General features: G+C 41.3%; 1 protein-coding gene across 1 annotated transcript; it reads left to right on the top strand.

Moving 5' to 3' along the window:
- Positions 1–950: 950 nt before the first annotated feature.
- Positions 951–21,767, top strand: LOC124273355 (vigilin-like). Its single transcript, XM_046708590.1, is given in 26 exon segments — positions 951–1,019; positions 1,103–1,175; positions 2,735–2,950; positions 3,382–3,490; positions 3,630–3,745; positions 8,952–9,158; positions 9,686–9,901; positions 10,067–10,273; positions 11,948–12,055; positions 12,474–12,578; positions 13,458–13,536; positions 13,656–13,795; positions 14,158–14,311; positions 14,314–14,375; positions 14,558–14,644; positions 14,831–14,962; positions 15,173–15,391; positions 16,196–16,282; positions 16,499–16,633; positions 16,780–16,998; positions 17,582–17,723; positions 18,021–18,172; positions 18,409–18,648; positions 18,825–19,046; positions 19,613–19,831; positions 20,440–21,767. Coding segments are annotated over 24 exon segments (3,753 nt in total). The 5' UTR covers positions 951–1,019; positions 1,103–1,175; positions 2,735–2,782; the 3' UTR covers positions 20,668–21,767.
- Positions 21,768–23,379: the final 1,612 nt, after the last annotated feature.

Here is a 23,379-nt window from a genome sequence, read left to right as displayed (position 1 = left end):
CACCCCCAGCCATAACGTATGAACGGTCCCTTGTAGAACATACTTTTGTTTACAACAGACACATATAGTATATAGTAACTTGGAACTCATTAATCTCGATCATCAGAAGCATTCGCGTAGGGTGTCGTTACAACTCGAAATTCCTGTCATATCTTGAGTTGACATTCTCATGTAATGCCCGCAATGCCCTTACACTTAAACCTTTCAATACACTTTCGCAATTACGCTATATTATTGTTCCGGCGAAAATGTCGATTCTTAATATATTTATAAGAATGTGTACAGTTTTATGCATACAGCTATATATATATGCGTATGCTGTTCAGCTTGCTGACGGTATTTTAATTACCAGTTTTGAGTAGGACATAAAACTTTGTTTGAACGGTCGTACGGTCGCAGAGATCTAAACTTTAACAATCACAGAATTGCCTTCCCGTAGCTGGGTCGTGGAAAAGCGGCGTGGCAAGTTTTAATGGATCGAAGGCTGAATACGTGGTTTATGAATTGAATATTATCTTACAAAATAAATGCCAATTTACATCGTGTCATATAGACAGGCACATATATAACGGCTTAAGATTTTAACTATTTTAAACTGAAACACTTCCAGTCTGGGTGACTTCGATAAGAGTCAGATTGACCTAGTGTATTGTATGAATATGAACTTTGAACCCAATGTCATTCATTTTGTTGATGATGATAAAATAGTGCACCGATCAGAATAATATATGGATGATGTCATTTGGTCACGCTTCGCTACTGCAACACATCGCATTGTTTGTGTATGAAACGACTGACGCTATTAGATAACTCTACTTGAGCAATCTATTTCTCATGCGTGTCAATGACACCACTTGCTGTGCTAATATGTAAGCTTAGTAGCGATTCGTTGAAAATACCGGAAGTGCAGGTGCCCGATGAGAACTGACCAATCACAACAACTGTCTGATGATGTATCAATCGGCGTATGAATACCCCCGCAGGTCACATCGGGCATAGATCCTCTCTCTACGTGGTTGGTAAGTGTGGCATCAGTGTATAAGAATCTCTCGTGAAATGGTTTTCTGAAGCGTCTAGTAATTATCTTATTTGGTGATTTCAGATTAAAACGCAGCCACATTGGAGCCAGACGAAGGTTTCCCTAAACACTAGGACGGATAAACGGACGCAGTACGGTAAGAATGCTCGACCAAATGCGACACGTCGACCCGTCTGTCAAGATGGGTGCAAAGTGTTTACGTGGACAAGGACATTTCACACATTTTGCCATATTTTCGCAAATCTTACAAAATATGGATCAGCCTGCCACTTATTTCCAATCGGATTGTATGTATGACTGTACTATGGTGTAATTTGATGGCAATGCGGCTCAATTATTCATGAGTTTGTTTCGTGGGCATACGTGTCAGGTACGGGGGTATATATCAATATAGGCTAAGCTTTGGGACGAAAAGCCTGTGGGTGATGGTAAGCTTAAAATCTAGTTAAAGCTTTTCAGTCCAAAACTCTATACACTTAAAATAGAACTGCCAATTTGATAAACAGTAAAACATTTGGGATGTTAATTATTTAGCCGCAGAGCAACTGAACATCAGTTTGACTAATTGCAAGTAATCCAATCTGATACACATCATTCTTTGGTCATCAGTCTCTCATAACATTTCAGTAACTCCCGATTAAGGGAAATTGTTGTAGTTCAGATGTTTGATAGTATACGTTACACTATTTTACTGTACGAATGTTGATTAGAATTTACGAAAACATTTTGTTTGTGCAGTGTTTATTGGTGATAATTAAGCTTTCCATGATTTTGATTGGTGGACTGAAAAGTATGTTATATAATTTTATATATTACACCATAGATTCTCAAATTCATCAATGAGGAAACTATGTTCTTTGATGGAAATGAAAATCATGTGTCATGATAGGGGAATGTTCAGCACATTCCCAAAGCCATATATCTGATATGTGTAAAAGATATTTTAAAAGGGGTTTTCATAACATAAGCAATAATTTGGTGTTGGGAAAGTACTGAAACTGTGTTGTTAGAAAGTGAATATGGGAATTAAGATGGAAGTGGGCATGTACTATATTTACTGGATCCTGACCAGAAGTGCATAGGCTCTTCTTGTTTTATCTCACACTTCACATTCTGTGTAATTTTTTTTCAAATTTACATTATAGCAGCAAAGAAGTGAACATGACACATTTGGCTAAAATAGTGATGGAAATTTATGTTATATTTATATGTAGCCATAGTGTTACGCCTTTGAAGGCGTGAGATGCATTTCACTAACAGGGATAATTAACAGATAGACCTTATATTTTTGTTTTACATTTTTGTATTGAATTAATAGTTGAAATGGACATTTAGGAATATACCGATGAACCAAATTACATTTATTCTCATGTTGTCTTTCATGGACTCTGATGTACTGAGTTAAATTCATCGCCACATTGGCAATATTTTAGCCATAAATAGCGGAGTCAACAGTTTGTGTTGTATCTTAGAAAAGTCCCTGATATTTCTTTGTCTGACAAGAGCATCTGTGTGGCCTATGTTTTTCAAACATATTAGCATGATTATAGTATGACAATTTATTACATTTCAACATTCTGTTATTCTCATATTTCTATTATGTGATTGTTTTTCTTATTGCTAGCTGTCCTAGAGCAACAGACAGGTACAGCTTATTTGCTGTCATTTTCTTAAACTGTGTTTTTGTACTTTCAGCAAGTACTGTACGACTCGGCTCTGTCTACTGACTACTGAGTATAGAACATGGCAACGAACTCTGAGGCGGTGCCGAATGTGGAGGATGAGGCCTTTGAGCCACCAACATACGACGAGGCCTTCCCAGCCCTCAAGGCGGAAGTGCGAGAACCAACTCCCATCACTGATGACTTTACATGGCAGCCCAAGTTTCTGAACCGATCTAAATGTACTCAGGTGGGTTGTGATTTCTAATCGCTAGTCGTTCAGTTACACAGCAAACACTGATACAGAGCATACATATAAATCATTTTGTTATAAGTGAAGGTGACCGTTAGGGATCATCAGTGTCACAGTTACTTTATCCCATATTTTCCCTCAGAACAGGAACATTTAACACTTTTCTTTTTCTGAAGGGTAATTATTGATGCTTATCATAGAATCCAAAATTCAAATAACAGCTGATTAAGAGAAGATGTACAAAGTACTTAGCACCACAATATAAACTCCAAAGATAACCAAAACTGCAGTGATAGTACATATAATGAAAAGGAACTCATTCTTAAGAACAAATTGTTGCACTTTCTTGAGGAAATAGCTGTTGCACTTCTGAGAAATATGATGTGTTTGATGACCAACTATGAGGGAATGTGTGACATTTTGTGCAGGTCTTCACCGTACCCCTGGAAGAAAGAAGGTTCAAGGAGATGAAGGAGACCCAGTTTGGAGAAGAGAGTGAACAAGCCAAGATCTGCAAGGAAATCATGAATAAAACTGGTGAGGGAAGATCTGTTGTAGATTACTCAGCATGGTTTGGGATGCTCATTGAAATGGACAATGAAGTAATTAATGGAATAAATGAGTTTTCACCAGCTTTGTAGTGGAAGACTATCATTCATTAACACTTCCATTTCAGATGTGTCAATTGAAATCAGCTTGGCCAAGGACCAAAGTTTGACAGTAGTGATTCATGGCAAGGCACAGGACGTGATCAAGGCACGGCGTGAAGTTCTCACAAGGCTGCAGACTCAGGTGGGATATCTCACGATTCTTCTCATGTAGATGCCCAGCAGTCAGTGATTTTCAAAGTCAATCACCTTGATGTATTTTAGTATGCAGAGGTTTGCTCTGTTACATAAAAATACACCCCTTACAACTTATTAGTTTTAACCCCTTTCAATTTTATAGAATAGGTCTGTTTGCATGCTTGGTTGTGGAATGCTTTCGGTTTCATTGACATCCAGGGAATTTTGGTTAAGAAAATCTGTCATGAGCAAAGTGTGCTTCTCGTTAGAGGTGACTAAGAGGATTGGGTGGTCAAGCAAGGGTTAATGATCATGTTTTCAGTCCTGACATTGTGTACAGACTGCTTTCGCACAGCTGGAATATCTTTGAGTGCAGCATTATACATTTTTTATGGATATTTTAAACACGGTACAAAGTAATTAGCATGTCCTTTCAACATTGTAAGATACTTAGGTTTTACTATTTTTCCTTATCCTGACTCATGATCTTCTGGAACACTTTCACCTTTGTAGTTCCCTCACCCACGAGTTACCTCCATTTTCTCGCGCATGTGACCAGCCTTACTTGTCACTCTCTGGATTTCTGTATACGGCATGTGCCATGGATCAGGTGAGGAAGTCATCTCAAGTCACTGTTGATCAACCGGAGATAATGCTGGTAACCGTGTGTTGTCTTCTACTGCAGAAATACATAATACTAGGGATTTGCCGAGTACGTTGCAGGGGCAGTCGTCTGCTTTGGTTGTGATTTAACTGCTGCAAAGAAGAGGTCTATCTCGTCCGAGACGTCATCATGGCAGTCTACGAAGAAGATGTCTCCATCGACCTCGACACAGAAGAAGTCATCTGCATCCAGACCATCAGTGAAGTCGTCTCGTTCCGGTAAAACATCCCATCAGAGATCGTTTAATGAAGAAATTGTGCCGCCTGCCGAAGCAGACGTTTTTTGCTGACCCGCCGATATTTCTACTTGAAGTACCTCTCAGATTGGCAAGACGAGCGACGCAGTTGACCTCCACGATGACTAGATCGTCTCCTGCAACTACAGCAGCTGCTCAGCTGTCCAATGACCAGCCTCCAACAACGCAGACATCAGTCATCAGCGAAGTAGACATAGACAACACCTCAGCGTTCGCGAACGCTTCATCCACGTCACAGCAGTTCCAGCCTACAACGCAGAACTTCGATCCGGGCGACTTTATGAGGCAGTTTACAACTCAGATGATGGCCTTGATGGAGCGTTGGTTCGCTGTAGAAGCAGTTGTTCGGCACAATCTACGATGGCAGTCAAGGTTCGCAAACCCTCCGACCTGCGCGAACCTGAAGCAGCTAGACCCCAGAGGTTTACAACTGCAGATGAGGTTCGGAAGATCTTCACACTCAGAAGACTCTATCATCATGGAAGATGAAGGTTCGAGAAAGGAAGTTTCGAGAAGAGGCAACACAGACATCTACAGGGTTCGCGAACCTTCAGATCATCAGGCAGATATCATCAATGCAGACATCTACAAGGTTCGCGAACCCTCAGAAGCAAATATCAGCAACGCAGACGTCTACAGGGTTCGTGAACCCTTAGATCAACAGGCAGGATGATGACGTCGACTCTATTACCATACGACTGAATAAAACGAAGCAATGATTAAATATTTCAAGAATCCGCGGTCAGAATGAAAACGGATGGTTTTGTAAGCGCTTATAACTCAACAAAAAAAGATCAACAACATGTGCGATCTCTATAGCTTACAGCCTGCACAACTCTACAACCTGCACGAACCTTTCACATGTAGTAGGTTCAGTTTTGGACGACAGCCTACTTGATGAGGGGAATTCCTTCATCTACACGGATGCGGAGGTCTTATCCTGGGTGGCAGATGGCCTGCTGATATTGTCGTTCACTCACTCACTCCAACCCAACAGAGATGTACTGCATATATGCTGATGACTTCGACTCCAATATGATATCACGATGAAGCCGATGTCTCAAGTACTGGAGAACCTGAAAGCAACCTTCGTAAGGTGCTTAAGGTTAACAACGCCTTCAACTTGATTCAACATCAGTATTTCTTCAAGATCCATACAGACATATGTCTCGACAGCCTCCTTCATCATGCTGGCTTATATTATCCACAATGGGAATACGTGATTAATATCACTAAACAATATTTTACACTTGGAGCAACCCTTATTCAAGAGGTTTATATGAGCGGTGTAGAATTATGCGCGCTTGTACTCAACCAACTATTGCACCAGATTTTATGGAGGCCAACTTGCTACAACACCAGTGACGTCGTACTGGAACCTGATTGGTCCAGGACAGACAACGCCTCTTACTGACAGAACAGGCACCAGCAAGTTTACTGACTTGACTTGACGGCACGCATCTTTATGTAGACGATCGCTACAGGGATGGGGTGTGCATCTCAACAACCAAGTTGCATCAGGGAAGTGGTCGATAACAGAACAGCATCTTCACATCAATCTGCTAGAATGAAAGCTCTGATCAACGCCGTACAACTATGGTCGAGCTCACTCTACAGTGGCATTCTCCATAAATCGGCAAGGATCAACAAGATCACCAAGCCTACTTCAGCTCACATTCCAGTTGTTCAACATCACGGAGGATGCAAACATCTGGATAAAGGCGTGTCACATACCGGGAGCCAAGAACGTACTAGCATACGCTCTTTCCCGACCACTTCGTCCGTCACCCACGGAATGGATGCTCCATCAAGAAGCATTCCGGCTCATCATAAGGGAAGTAGGATCCCCTTGCATAGACCTGTTCTCCACGAGGTTCAACAAAGAACTACAGACGTTTGTCTCACCAGTAGCAGATCCCCAAGCCCTGGGCAACAGATGCACTGAACATATCATGGAAAGGACTAATCGCATGCGCATTTCCACCTCCACCTCCTAACTTACTACCGAAAGTACTGTTGAAGATCAAACAGACAAAGGCGCTACAACTGACCGCTTCCTATTGGCCAGCAAGAGTCTGGTTCCTAGACCTAATAGAAGATCTCGGAAGTCCCACCCTCAAACTACCAGAATGGCCGAACCTACTCAGTCATCCGCACACCAAGCAAGTCCACAGGAACCCAACACTGTTCCAGCTACATGTGTGGACCGTATCAAAACCTGTCTGAAGAAAAGAGGATACTCTGCCAGAGCAGCGAAAGCAGTAACCTTAGCGTTACGCAGATCTACTCGCAATTTGTATGACGACAAATGGCAGAAATTTGAACAATATGCAAGGCAGAATGGCTTCACAGCTATGAAAGCTTCTCATCCTCAAGTGGCGGAATATCTATGTCACCTTAGATATACAAGACACCTGAAAGGTTCGACATTATCCACATATCTGGCAGATATTAGTACAGTCGTCACTATGAAGTCAGGTATAAGTTGACGAAAGTACCAGAATTACTTGCTCTGCTGCCATCTATTAAACTGAGGACTAAAGAAATTCAGAGCACCAGCCTGGGATCTGAATGTAATTCTACAACATCTCATGAGTGATGCATCTAGGACAGACTACCACGACTGGAAGACTTTCTGTCTCTAGCCAAAATGAATCATGCTCCGACTTTGGACAAACTGGATTCAACCAGATGCAGTACATCTAGGACTTAGATGGGACTTTGTTAGAAAGAATCAACTACCTGGTCAACCAGATACAGTTCCATGTACCAGCGCTATCTACGATCCTAGGACCAGAGGACACCCAGGACTTATCCTTGTCTCCTGTCAGGGCCTTGAAGATATATCTTCAAACGACTAAAACAAGAAGAAAATTCAAGCGTCTATTCATCCCCTTGTCAACGGAGACATCAGTGGAAGTCTCAAGAACGACAATATCATTTGGATGAGAGCCGTTATACTAAGAGCCTACAAAGCAGCAGGATTAGACCCTCCAAGAGCTTCCAACCCACACGAAGTCAGAGCACTGGCGTCACCACTCGCTCTGCATGGAAATTGCTCTATATCATGAATTATGGAGGGCTGCTTTTGGAAGTCGGATACGGTGTTTGCCAACCACTACCTCCGAGACATAGCCACCCAAGATGTCTCCAGCATTCACCAGTTTGGGCTTCTCGTTGTAGCACAACAACTAACGGTTCCTCAAAGGCGCGCTGAGTTTCAAATCTCACCATTTAATCACGTTGACTTGTTGAAAACTTTTAATATGGAAAAAGTTCTAGTTTTGAAAGTCCATGCGCAGAGTCTAGACTAGGCTAGCATGAGTGATTAAGACTGTGTACGGGTAAAGATCTTACCTGTACGTGAAGGGGTCGCAACTCATTTATGATAAAGATCTTGTCATAATCTATGGGTTGTTATAGGTAACTAGTAAAATGAAGATACTAGTATATATTAAGCCACATGAATCTAGAAGATTCACTTGTCTGAGAGAGAAGTAAGACAAGATTGTGGTCCCCCCAAATTATAATGGAAGTTGGAAGAATAGGACCTAGGAAATGCCGTTATGCAGTTCCCATGGGGGGGGGATACACGACGTATCTATGGACAGCTGATGAATCCAGGAAGTGGTTTGACCCACCACCAATCCGAAGGATTTTATAAGCAAAGATCATGAGTCAGGATAAGGAAAAATATTTAATTTTGTAAGTAAAATTGATATTTTATACTTATCCTGACTCATGAGGACAAGCCCTCCCAACCTCCCTGCTGGAAGCACTTCAGATTTCACAGTAGATCCAGGTGCATTGGCAGAAAATCAGGAGAGAGTGACAAGTAAGGCTGGTCACATGACTGTTTGCGTGGGAAAAGGGAGGTAACTCGTAAGTGATTGTACTTTTACGTCCGCTTTAGGGAACTACAAAGGATTCAAGTGTTCCACTAACATTCGCATAGAAGAGGGAGATAAGCAAAGGTCATGAGTCAGGATAAGTCTAAAATATCAATTTTACTTAGAACATTACATTATTAACAAGATTTCCACTTCTCCACAAATTGACACCAAACGATTCAACGTCTTGAGATTCCATGGAAACATTGGAGATTGCTGATCTCCTTCTGGGTGGTTGTCACAGCCAAACTGTATATGTTGAGGAGAAACAATATTAGGTGGGAAATGTCACCATCTAATCAGATTTAACACACAATAATCTTGAAAGCGATACTTAATTTGTTTTTGCCTTGCCTTGTCTCTGTTTGAATGTCTTAACATTGTACTTGCTTCTTGTTCTCAGGCCAACATTCAAATCAAGATTCCTCGTGAACACCATCGGTTCCTCCTCGGCAAAAGTGGGAAGAAACTGCAAGACCTTGAACTTGCAACGGCTACTAAGATATACCTACCCCGTGCTGAAGAGAACTCGGACATTGTTCGAATTGTTGGAACGAAGGATGGCATTGACAAGGCCAGACATGAGATCCAAATCATTTCTGACGAACAGGTGAGCTGCCATTTTTGCTCTTTGTTAGACATTGAAGGTGATGCTAGCGCTGATCTACATAGCAGGTGTTAAAATGGCAGGTTTTAAAATGTGTTGGTTTCCAAACTAAAACAGTGCATTAGAAATCTGCTTGGACAAGAATTCAGTTTGAAACAACTAGAAGTTTGACACAATTATCAATTTTTCATTTTATGGAATTAACATGGTCCAACTGTATAGTTCATAATGACATTCACTGAAATTGTTATTTGTGACACTTCACACTTGTTTGCTGCTGATATCTTTTATGCTTGTTAGTAATTTCAATGCCAATTACAAGGAATGTTGCATCTGAACTGTGTGTATATTTTTTCTTCTGTGGGTCCCCAGAATTTTCAGTGGGTCAGACAAACATCTGAAACTTACAGGAACAACATTTGTGAACACTGCACTGCCAGCGTAGCATGACATAGGTTATTGGCCACTGATGGTGATTGTTTCCCAACAGATTCCATTGCTCACAGATTTCTTTAAATGCTTGCTTCCAGGCTAAGTTGGCGTTTGAACGACTCCCAGTACCGAAAGTGTTCCATCCATTTGTTTGTGGTCCTAACAACGCCAATATCAAACAGCTGATGGAGGATACAGGTGCAAAGATCAATGTTCCACCACCCAGTGTGATGAAGGACGAGATCGTTGTATCTGGTGAGAAGGATGGGGTGATGAAGTGCAAGGCTACAATCATGCAGATCTGTGAGGAAAAGGTGGGTATCTCACACCTTGCTGCCCAGTTTCGGCTAATCTCTCAAAGGGGAAGGAAGACAGATGGCAAATACAATGAATGTAAAATCAAGCAATCTTACCATTTGAGAAACACTTTATTTTGGTCATAAATGATCTCAAAGTAACTATGAGCTTTCTGTTTTCAGCGCCGGAAATGTCAAACGGTATCAGTGGAGGTCCGCAAGTCTCAACACAAGTACATTATCGGACCCCGTGGTGCTGGCATATCTGAGATCCTTGCCAACTGCGGGGTCTCGGTGGAAGTCCCTGCCCTTGACAGCTCCTCAGAGACCATCACACTGCGCGGCGAGCAGGATAAGCTTGGTCCTGCCCTCACTATGGTGTACTCCAAGGTAGGCTGGGGTAATACCCAACAAGAACCAGTAACATAGCAAAGATTTATATAGGTATTCCAAACCAGAAAAGGATTTAAGAGAATTTGATTCAAAATAGATATTTTTCCTTATCCTGACTCATGCTCTTTTGCTTGTCTTCTTCTTCTTTTACGAACATAGTGGAACACTTGTATCTCCCTAATTGAAGTTCCCTTCAATAAAGAAATCACTAATTAGTACTCACGAGTTACCTGCCCTCCACAAGCGCGGGAACGAGGGCGCCACCTCCACCCATGTGCCTCACTCTCTCCTTCTTCGCCCAGTGAGCTGGACGTGAGAGCGCCTGTGTCTCCCGACACACTATATCCTTTGATTATATTTAGTTAGTTACCTCGTATAGGCATCAATTAGGGAGATACAAGTGTTCCACTAGGTTCCCAAGAAGAAGAAGACAAGCAAAAGAGCATGAGTCAGGATAAGTATAAAATATCAATTTTACTCTAACAATTACATACTAGTATCTTCTGAAAACAAGAAGCTGGAATTTAGAAGTAAAAATTGAGCATCATCTTGTTTATCAGTCCTGTTATGAGTGGAATACAAATTGTTTCTGGCCTCTGAGTAGTTCTAGATAAATCCCTCTATGTACAAGCTTATCATTCCTATAGAGGGTTGTTTTGTACAGGGCTCCAGATAACTTTTGGGGGGTGCGGGTGTACTTACACATCATATTGCAAGTGGAGGTGTACTGAAAATTTTGAAGGAGTACTGACATGTTTTTGTGTGAGCGAGTTGTGATGTGGTTTGTCTGGACGATTCATCGATCACTATTTCCTACCATGTATTTGTATCTGAAGACACGTGAGAAATAACTGAGTGACCATGTGATGCGCGAAATGTCAGGTCCGACTGGATATAAATGGGAACAGTGTAGTTTTTAGCCAATCGAAAAATAGTGACGCATATCGTTGCATGGCAACGCATGTGATTCCTACTGTCGGGGTTTCCTCGTGTCAAATCGTGTTTCGCAAAAGAAACTTGACAAGTATTTATCCGAAATAGATTTCCATTTGCACGATACGCACGGAAATTAAATGTTAGACGTACAAAGATATTTATGTGCGTACACGATACGCTTGAAATCTTATATTATGTCATACTTAATTGATTTTGAGGCGTACATGACGCCTGTACGCCCCTTATCTGTAGCCCTGTTTGTAAATAGATTTTCTTTCACCTTTCATCATGACTTAGATAAGGAACTACACTGAGTGTATCAATGTGTTTATAGTGATAATATGGCAACTGTATCTCACTAAATGACAGTTGTAAATCATATTGCATAAGCAATGTGCGAGTTTCATGCATAAGATGTGGGGGAAGTTACCTCCCCCTGGACTGTGGCCAAGTCCCATGCTACATGTTAGGATGGGATCTGTCACTGGCTAGGGAAAGTAATGATGAGGTCGTGAGACCTGGTGGCTTCAGATATGTCACTGGGTTCGAACTCCTTCATACAGTAATTGTAAATAACAGCCATGCCTGCATATAACATTATTGACTTTGAAAGTGTGTGGTAAAGGATGTATGGTTTTTTTATCATTTGAGATTATCCATGCTCTACAAACAATGGATTATCTGCCCTATGGTGTAGAGTGACTCTCTGATGTACCAGTGTGTTGTGTTTTCCAGGCTAACAGTGTAGTGTTTGCTGATGTTGTGGCTCCATCTTGGCTGCATCGGTTTATCATTGGTAAAAAGGGAGCTAACATCAGGAACATCACGGAGGAATACACCAAGGTGAGAACAGAGATTTCTATACAAACTCACATTGCTATTTGAGTTCAGTAATCTTGAGTGAGATCTTAATCCCTGTTAATCTCTGCTTCCAAAAAAACCCAAATCAAGACTACAGGATTTTGCAGATATATTGTAGTCATACAGATTGATTTTCACTGGTCCTTTTTCATAACTGATAGTTTACCTTTCACCATTGCCCAAACCAGGAAAGACTTAGAGCAGACAGCTTGGAATATATTAACCCTGAATTTCCTTTTGCTGTTTAAACCGTTTTTTGATCATATCAGTGATGTTTCTGTTCTGAATGATCCTGCTGGCCCTGCTAGTTTATCTCATGAACACATGTACAAAAACCAGTGCATTGGTTGTTGTTTGATGTTTCAGAATTTCACAAACAGCATACATCCATGTTTTTCAGGTCCATATCGAATTCACGGATGGCCAAGACAAGATCACGGTTGAAGGCCCCCCAGAGGAGGTTGATTTGGCTGTCAAGTCCTTGGAGACTGCGGTTAAAGATCTGGTAAGTTTAATAACTTAATGTTATTGTTGTTTGTACGTCATTTGCTGGTAAACTGAGTGTAGACTACGTATGAGTTACATCTCCTGTCTTGTTCAAGACCCTTGTCAGATATTGGCAAGGTGTCTGTCATAGGCAAGGTATAACGAAATGGGGAGGGGATGCAAGCTGCAGATAGTGCTGTAGTCTTGATCCATCTCCCCTACATTATGTTTACTCAGTTGAAGGGCTTGTTCACTGTAAGGGCTTGTTCAGGAATCATGCTAAGTGAATTAGTAAGATTATGCATCAAGAGAAATTTACAGCAATTTTCCTACCATGAAAGAAATTACGCATAAAGATGGATTTATTGCTAATGCTTTCCCATAAAAAACATTCCATGAATTGGATATATTTTGGAAATGAGTACATTTGTAGAATAGATGATCGTCTGCCAGGTCAAATATCAGAATCATATGCTTGTTTCATCTACTGAGTGGATGTTTGGAAATATTTCAGTCATGTGAAGATGGTAGCATTTCGAGCATGTTTTAAGGTGTCTATTTGGTGCAATATTGTTGTTAGTGTTTTCTACTTGTTGGCATTAGTAGTATGTTCCTGCGGTCATTGTTCTTATGTTTACCATCCATCGAGGTGTCACAAATTACCTCCCCTGGACTGTGGCCAAGTCCCATGCTACATGTTAGGATGGGATCTGTCACTGGCTAGGGAAAGTAAAGATGAGGTCGTGAGACCTGGTGGCTTCAGCTATGTCACTGGGTTCGAACTCCTTCATACAGATTTACTTATATAAATTCATTAGAGATGTATGTGTGTATATATTTTTTTTGGATTTAATAGATTTCCACATGCATGGTTTGAGTCTGTTTTTGTGTACTTCAGAAATCTCGGATGGATTTTGCAGAAGTTCTTATTGACCAACGTTTTCACAAGCATATCATCGGTAAAAATGGATCAAACAGTAAGTATTTTAGAATTGTTTTAAGATTGTACATATATTTTGGTGGGAACAGAGTTAATTTTTGTGTGTGTATAGGCCAACCAGATATAATATGTTGATGTTGTCTCATCAACTTCTAGTTACAAGAATCAAGAATGAAACTGGGGTGGCGATAAGGATTCCGAATGACAGCGAGCACAGCAAGGTGATTCGTATCGAGGGCGACCCTGCAGGTGTCATTCAGGCTAAGAAGGAACTCCAAGAGATGGCACTGCGAATGGTGAGCTGCTCTAAACAAACCTATTCCATGGAGTATTATATAACTCATACACAGTGATTCACACACTGTAGCTAAAGGCATCAGTTGAGAAAATTTGAATGAGTGAATGAGTTTTACGCCCGCACTCAGCAATATTCCAGCTATATGGCGACGGTCTGTAAATAATCGAGTCTGGACCAGACAGTCCAATGATCAACAGCATGAGCATCGACCGCAATTGGGAACCGGTGACATGTGTCAGCCAAGCCAGCGAGTCTGACTACCTGATCTCGTTAGTCGCCACTTACGACAAGCGTATGAGTGTCGGTGATTTAAGAACATGTGTTTATATCAGAAGTAAAGGACAATTACAATTTCTACAGGAAAATGAGAAAACCAAGGACATCATAATCGAACAGCGTTTTCACAAGAGCATCATCGGAGCGAAGGGAGAGAAAATCCGGGAGATCCGAGACAGGTTCAACCAAGTTCAAATCACCTTCCCCGACCCTGGCAAGAAGAGCGATGTTGTAACGCTCCGGGCCCCAAGAACGATGTCGACAAGGCTTTCAAGTACATGCAGAAGATGCACGAGGAGTTGGTACGCACCTCACTATTCTCACAGCATTTGTAGATTAAACATTTCTGAGAAATCTCAACATAACAGTCATCTGTTGATGTAAATGTACAGTCTGATGCACTGGTTATCTCCTCGCCCTGTCTTCTAACTACCCACAATGCATGGTGAAACTGATCTGTTGTAAACAGTACTCTGTTTTTCAGGTTGAAAGTAATCATCAAGCTCAAGTTCATATCTTCAAAGGATTCCACAAGAACATTATTGGCAAAGGTGGTGCCAATATCAGGAAGGTAAGAATAAGTTCCTTCTGTCTCCACCAGAGCTGAATTGTTCATTCAGGTTGACAATCAATGTAAACTGATTTGGCAATCATTTCTTTAAATTTCCTGATTACTCTGATCACGGCAAGCATGTAACGATGTATCAAACATATAAGTTGAGTTTGGTGTGGATGTGATGATTTTCTTTGTGTTCAGATCCGAGATGAAACTGACACAAGGATTGACCTGCCCAGTGAACTGAGTGACTCTGATGTGATCACCATCACAGGGAAGAAAGCTAATGTGGAGCAGGCTAAAGAGAAGATCGAGTTAATTCAGAAGGAACTGGTAGGTTGATCTTGCCAGTTGTTTATATTTTATTGTTAATTTTCATCTCATATTGACTGACAAATTAAAAGCATGAATCTGTTAGCACTATCAAAATACCTAAAATTTGGTAGAACGTTCATTCTTTTCCTGAAAACCATTTTAACATGACATGTAACATGATTGTTGTTGAGACTCTGAAGACTGACTCTACACGTTGTTTGATTCCAGGCCAACATCAAGGAGATCACCATAGAAATCCCCCACAAGCTTCACAACTCCATCATCGGTGCCAAGGGACGTCTCATCCGAGCTATCATGGACGAGTGTGGGGGTGTGATCATCCGCTTCCCCAGCGAGGGCAGCACCAGCGACAGAGTGACGATCAGGGGACCCAAGGACGACGTGGAGAATGCCAAGAAACAGCTGCAGGAACTCACCAGTGAGAAGGTAAAAAACTGTCTGCATTTGGTGGCTTTCCACCAACCTATCTTTGCCCTACACCAATAGTAGACCAACCTTAGGGTGATGTTACGATCGGCATACTGTTCCACTAACCAGTCTTTCCCAAGTCAATCGTAAAGTTAAGATCCAAAGTCTAAGTTGCTCACGACCAACTTAGGTTCCCTAAAATCAATCGTTGAGAAACCAAAATTGCAGTTTTCATTATTATATGTAAAGAAAAAGAGCAAGCATTAAACCGCGAGCGTGAATTTAGAGACTGCTTACAGATTCTAGCTACATTAGCACATGATGAGCTTGTGGCGAGGTACAGGATGCCTCGTCACACCTTGTTTATTCTGATCGGTTCAGCCACATATTACGCGCTCTTCCCCAGAAACCAAGGTGCTCACTACCCTAAGATACCTCGGGAAGGGTGGATTTTTCTGTTGAACTGGCAGATCTTAAATGGGTATCTAAGTCAAGCATATCTAGGTTTCTTTTCCACATTTACACTTGGTCCAAAACTACTTCCATGGTCTGCTTGACTAACTATGTAAAGGGAGATAACTCGTGCCTCATTCACACGAAAGACCCTCAACCTTAGCTAGCATCGGATCGTAAGATAGGGACTGTCTACGATCGGCCTAAGATCGGTTAGTGGAATGGACGTAGCTTTTAGCTAAGACGATTGTGGAATTGGCGTACCTTGCCCAGATTGATCGGTTAGTGAAACGGCACCCTGGTTCTCATGGTTGCATATTAAGTAATTATATTTTCTACTTTATACATTGAGTTATTTTATAATTCCAGCAAATGTCAAGCTTCACCAATGAAATTAAGGCCAGGGCACAGTACCACAAGTTCCTGATTGGAAGAGGAGGTACAAATATCAGGAAGGTAAGCACATTTGGGGAGATTAAATCTTAATTGCAGTTTTCAAACAAGCTGTTTATTCTTGCATGATTCAAATACCCACCAACATACCCATGACGTGTTTATATGCTATGAGTATGTTTGGATGGAGATTGGAAGATGTTTGTTTTCTATGTGCATTCCATAAAAATTGCTGTTCTATTTCCGAATGTCATTTCTTTCAACTTTGTTGTGCTTCAGGTTCGTGAAAACACAGGTGCTCGTATCATCTTCCCAGCCAATAACGATGCTGATCAGGAGACGATTGTTGTTGTCGGGACACAGGACTCTGTGAACAAGGCCACCAAGGAACTGGAGGCACTGATCAGCAATCTGGTATGTTGCGTCAGAAAGGATTACACTCTACTCCATTTAAAAAGTATCTTCTTAGTCGTTGATACACAGAAATTCTGTACTGCTGTAATCTAAGGTTTTTCTTTGTCCTGAACAAGTAAATGTGATCAATGTGCTGTGTGTTTCAGGACAACATTGTTGAGATAGATACAAATGTAGACCCCAAACATCATCGCTATTTTGTTGCTCGCCGGGGTGAAGTGCTGAGACAGATTGCGGATGAGTATGGTGGAGTGACGGTCAGCTTCCCTCGTAGTGGAGTGAAGAGTGACAAGGTCGTTATCAAAGGTGCTAAAGATTGTGTTGAGGGAGCTAAAAAGAAAATACAAGACATAGTGGCTGATTTGGTGAGTATTTATTATGGTCAATCAGTTGTCGGGGGCCCATATGTGTAGTTTGTGGGATCGGTGAAAGTGGCTTTGTGAATATCTGGTGGGATCATGACATGTTGCATCACATCCCAACACTTGGGATGTTCTCATCTACAAGTGGGGTAGCCTAGTGGTTAAAGCATTGGTTTGTCACGCCGAAGACCCGGGTTCGATTCCCCACATGGGTACAATGTGTGAAGCCCATTTCTGGTGTCCCCCGCAGTGATATTGCTGGAAAATTGCTAAAAGCGGTGTAAAACTAACCTCACTCGCTCGTCTTCAAATAAGTACTTACTTTGTTGTGTTTAATGTGCATTCACATCAACTATGCTTGTTTGTCAAGTGACTACATGGCTCAGAATGTCCGATTTGCTGCTCCAGACACCTACACAATGTAGGAATATTGTGACAAATCACATTGAACAAACATCACACAAAGCAAACAAGCAGTATTGATGCCGAGTATACATTGCTGTGGTTGATGGGAAAGAAGATTTACTTGATTATCTTGTTGGACTGTATCGCATACTGACGGGGGTTGTGTTATGGTGTGTTGCAGGATGCCCAAGTGACGGTGGAGTGCGTCATATCCCAGCAGCATCACCGTACAGTCATGGGGGCCAGTGGCTACAACATCAAGGAGATCACCAAGAACTTTGAGGTGGGAATCAAGTTCCCTGACAAGCCCACTGCCAATGGAGGTAAGTCCAGCTATGCATTTTGATCACCAAATTAGAACTTGGATACATCCAATTAAAACATGTTTTATTATTCAGGTCCTGTTTTGCTCAATTTGATGTGAAAATAGCTAAAACCTGTTTCACTAAATGGAGTCTTTCTTCAAAATAATACATTATGTAAATATAAAATGTTTGTAAAAGTGACTTCTGCGTTCTGATGCTGCTGAATGATATTCTGAAACAAATGTTAGTTCCCTCCCATCTACCTTCCATGTAACCAGAGATGAATCTGTCTAAGAATTGCCTTTTTGTTGCTAGCAGCCAGACCAGAAGCAGCTGGTGATGAGGAGCCGCTGGTGAACGGCGACTCGGAAAGTGCTGAAGGGGAAGGAGAGAAGACGAAAAAGAGAGACATAATCATCATCACTGGCAAACCCGAGAACTGTCAACAAGCCAAGGATGCCCTGCTGGTAAGCAGTTGCCAACTTCACCATGCTCTGTGTACACTTTCTGATTAAAGGGTGCTCCGATCCTGCATGGTGATGAAACATGCACAGTTATGTCCCTTGATATGCAGGAAAACTGATCGTGGTTTCAAACCAACAGCACTATTTTGATGCATGAAAATGTCTGCTCTGAATAGATTTTGTTTTCAACATATTGTCATGTTAAGGTATTTTCATACATCTCTTTTTTTTAATTCCAGGCTCTGGTGCCAATCACTGAGGAGATGCAGATACCATTTGATTTCCATCGGTTCATCATCGGCCAGAAGGGACGCGATGTGCGCAAGATGATGCAGGACTACAATGTGAACATCTCCATTCCACCGATGGAGGAGAAGAGTGACATCGTCCGCATCTCTGGCCCCATCACCAACGTTGAGAGGGCCAAGGCAGGCCTGCTGGAGAGGGTCGAACAGCTGGAGAAGGAGAGAGAGGACAGGGTGAGGACGGGAGCATTCTGTCAGAGCATTGTTTCATAACAATCAGTTCTCAGTTACTTAGTTTCAGATTTTGACATACTTTCTTGACCAGATCATTTAAAAAATCACTTTTAAGTATTATGTGTGTGACGACCGGATTGAACTGTCATTCAACTTGCTGTCGTATATTTGTGTAGGAACTGCAGAGCTTTGAACTGAAGGTGGAAGTGGAACCTGTGCACCACCCAAAGATCATTGGACGCAAAGGGCTAGTTGTGAAGAAGATCCGAGAGGATCATGGCTGTCGCATCCAGTTCCCAGAGAAAGGAGATGAGAATCAGAATATCATCACCATTGTGGGTTACGAAGATAAAACTCACTTTGCTAAGGAGGATATTCTCAAGATTGTCAAGGAACTGGTATGTGTCTAGCTATCTCAGTCTAAAGGTAGCAAGTTACCTGTGGAACAAGTACAGCAGTTATCGCTCTTGTATTCTAGCCACTGATCACAGTTCAGTCAGCAATCAGTTCTCCATGTGTTTATCTTTCACTCCTGATAACTAATTACAATACACAAGCAGAGAGGTACAGATTTGTTCTCCTTAATCTTGTTTCGCTCACTTCTATAACTTAAGAAATAGTGTATGGATACAAAGCTGTAGTAAACCTCCCCAGTTGATACACATTGCCAAATATTTCCACCCTTGAATTGACCATTAGAATTATATTCTGCCCACCACATGTGCATTTATCAATGAACATGTGATACCATGTTAATTGGATTGGTTTGTGTCATAAAAGACACTGTCAATTTGTTTCTTAAACAACTTATATATTTGACACATTAAAATCTAGAAGCACGGTAAGACTGAACTTAAATTTAGTGTTTTGCAACTTAAAATCATTTCATTAATGCAAGACATTGTATTCGATGCTTTTCGTATTGAAAATGTTCAGTAATGTGATGGATGTGATGTATTTGCAGGAAGAGATGGTGACTATTGAGGTGCGTGTTGATCACCGCATCCATCCCAGGATCATTGGCTTCAAGGGGCGAGCTGTGAGGAAGGTGATGGACGACTACCAGGTGGACATCCGTTTCCCCCGACCAGAGGATGGGGACCCAGACATTGTCACCATCACTGGGATGGAAGACAATGTGTATGAATGCCAGGACCACTTGCTCAATCTGCAGGAGGAATTTGTAAGTACTTAGATGGATGCATTAAATTAATTAAGTATTCAGTTTATGGAAAATAACATGTTTCATGTTGTTAGTTCATGATCACATTTACACAGGAACATGTGTTTTAATGAAGGAGTTGCATGATTGAAATTTTTCTTTCTCCTTTTGATGTGGTCCCCTGTAATTGCCGCTGTCCTTTTTTTTTCTTTTTGTTACTCTATCTTAGACGTCAGATGTGCTAACAAGATTTCTAGGTTGTTAATGCATACATTGTGATCATGAGATCCCAAACACCCAACAATTCATGCATGTAGCAAAGATAGCAATAAGTGTTTACATTTTATTCTCAGTGACATGATGTGTGACAAGTAAATCAGTATTACTCTTGGGAGCAGACACTCAGTGTTAAAGTATAGAGTAGGTGGCATCAGACCAATCATTTTACCAGTACATGCCAACATTGGGAGGGATTTTACAAGATTCTCATAGACAGACCGCTGTAGTTCAGTACAGTGCATTATAATAAAATGGCATAGTCGACTCTATCTTGGTTCATGACAATTTATTTCAGTTCATGTACTAAGAGATATATTTGGATATTTCTGATTTCATTCTACCTGTTCCAGCTTCAAGATGTCATTGACCAGGAGTACATCAAGCAGCTTCAGCGTCCTCCCAGCAAGCAGGACGGGGACAACCGCGGTGGGCCACCAGATCCGCGTGGCTTTGTTGTGAAGGATGCACCATGGGACAAGACTCCCGACACTGCCAGTACCGAGGAGTTTCCTGCGTTCGGTGCTGTAGTGGCACCCAAGTCCAGTCACGCTTGGGGTCCATTAAAGCGCAAGAACTAAACTCACCACATGGTAGCTTGCGACATAGTAAATTCTGTCAATCTTTGGAGGGTTTCTATAAAGCTAAAGCCTGCTTTTAGTTTGTTTTTCTGCTGTTATTATATAAATAAAACCTGAAGAAATATTTAAACATTTCTTCATTTTGTAGTTGTGATCTACCCCTTGGGCATTTATTGACACTGTCCTATTTGGAGTTCTATATCTACCTTACCATGGCACCAAGTAATTGTACTTCAAAGAAGAAATGGCAAACTGAGGATGACTGGTAGTTGTACCGTTATGTTTTTAACTTCTGTTTGTTCCACTCACGTCTCTGAATCCACAAGTATAATTACAGTGAGTTAGTATTGTGATATAAAACTAGAGGAACTACCAAAGAGTTTCCGAGATATGTGTGGTACATACAGACATGTTTAACATGTTAATCTTTTATGGGATTTTTTTTTCTTGACAACTGGGGCCTGTGGGATAGTTATTCTTAGTTCCTGTTACGATTCAGACCACTTGTACAAAGCCTTGTTTTAAGTTTTATTGTACTAGTCATTTTCATGGAAATGACATGGTAAAAACTCTTGTGGCTGTTCGAGTCAAACTGTGAAAACTGTAAATAGCCACTTAAATAGTAGCTGCAATATTTTTGTCACAAAAAATTAAATTATGCAATATTAGCTTATGTGAACGGAACAAGAAGAAACCTATTTTAATCCTTCCATGCTCTGTTCCATTCCAAGCCACAAGGTCTGAATGATTATGCATGTTAATTTTGTCATGTGATGTTGCCATGGCAACCATTCTAAGAAGGTTCTGCAAAGACATTGTGGAAGCTTGTAGTCATGTGATAGTAACCATGGCAATCACCTCAGCAGCTGTTTCCACGGAAACAATAAGATTAATATTTCAGTGGAACTACGGAAGTTTGGGTGATGGTCATTTGTTTGTTTTCCATGCATATATATTCATTGAATCATTGAATCGCGGCGCTCATGATGCTGCCGCTCATGTAATATATGTAAGAATTCTGTGCACAGAATGAGCCATTGCATCTCCTGTGCGTAACTATCATGATAATTTATCATGAGTAATAAAGAAATTTGAGCCAATATTTTGTCTTTGTTGGTATGCTTTGCATGTTTCAACTTTTGGTTGAAAGGTTTAATGATGCTGTATATTATCAAAGTGGTAACACTTCAGATATTTCAGTGTTGTGATCAGCTGTTACAACCCCTAAACATTTTCTTTGAATGCAGGGGTATTGGTGGGTTAGACTTGTGGTTAAAGGCGTCACAAAAGGACCTGGCTTCAAATCCCCAGTGTACAGTGTGTGAAACCCCTTTTTGCTCTCTCTTGTGATGTTGGCTGGAATATTGCTGAAAATAAACGCTCGCGATCGATCCATCGATGATTATAGTGTTTTGCGATGTGTACTGCCATTTGATCCAGTGTATAAAATAGTTTTGAAATATGGCCTGTCCAAGGACTTTCTGTCCGAACAAGTGACCAGTTCTGAACAAACACAGGCAGTCCCAAAAACTGAAACAATGAAAAAGAATAGATAAGACGAAGTTCAAACCAAGTTAAGTTTATTTTTTTCAATATTTCCCCCGACTAATGGACGGCCTTTCTTATTTAATAGACTGTCCTTTACAAAAATAGACAGTCTAGGACGGGCTGTTTTTTATACACTGTTTGAACGGTAATTGGCATTTGGAGTGGCATCTTCACGTTGCGAACACGTTAACAGTCGCCTCGAAAATCACATCCAACATCTGTAATAGGTATCAACGACCTAACGACTATCTCAATATCAGCTAGAGCTCACTATTTTTCTCAGCATATTAAAAAATTCATTCTGGGTCTGTAAATAATCGAGTCTGGACCAGACAATCCTGTGGTCAACAGCATCGATCTACGCAACTGGGATACGATGATATGTGTCAACCAAGTCAGCGAGCCTGACCACCCGATCACGTTTGTCGCCTTTTACGACAAGCATGGTTTGTTGAAGACCAGTTCTAACCCGGATCTTCACGGGTATTGTTATGTTAATATTGGTACAACTGGTGTTGAAGTTCCCGCGTCAGAGAGATGACCACATCCACCACATATACATACACAAGCACATCAGCCTGATCACTGCATCTTGTGGCAAAACATGACACAACGTATAACCAAGGTTTGAAGAGACAAACTAGGCGTACTCGCATCCCGTCGTGGTCAGAGGAAGGGAGAGAACTCGTGTCGGACTATGACAAACAAGAGCTCGATGTGCCCTCCCCCGCCCCTTTTTTGTGTCCTGAAAGTTTGTTCAATGACCATTGAAACTCGGGTGAAAATGAAGTGTGCACCCCAACCCCCCTTCTCAATAGTATGCACATTCTCCCCCCACCCCTTTCTCAAAAAGCTGAATCAGCCCCTGCTGGGTCAGATAATCCAGTGATTGACATTTGTTAGCAATGAGATGCAACCAAGTAACAGACTGGTCCCCTTGGTGTGGGCGCGGACGCTACACAGGCTGTACACAATGCAGCGTCAGCAGTAGACTAACAACTAGTCTCTGAAATGAACATATTTTAAAGACAAAAAAGTTCATAGTAAAAAAAAAAAATAATAATTAAAAGGAGCCCTGAGACTTTATTCATTTCCAGAAGCTCTGGAAATCTTGACTTGCCACATTTTCTAGACTTGCGTGAGCTTATTTGGATATATCTGCAG

The sequence above is a fragment of the Haliotis rubra genome, unplaced genomic scaffold (assembly GCF_003918875.1).
Source record: "Haliotis rubra isolate DU_JTF1 unplaced genomic scaffold, ASM391887v1 Scf18, whole genome shotgun sequence".
In the NCBI taxonomy this organism is placed as follows: domain Eukaryota; kingdom Metazoa; phylum Mollusca; class Gastropoda; order Lepetellida; family Haliotidae; genus Haliotis; species Haliotis rubra.
The sequence above is the reverse complement of the archived record's forward strand: the minus strand, read 5'-3'. Positions and strand labels throughout refer to the sequence as shown.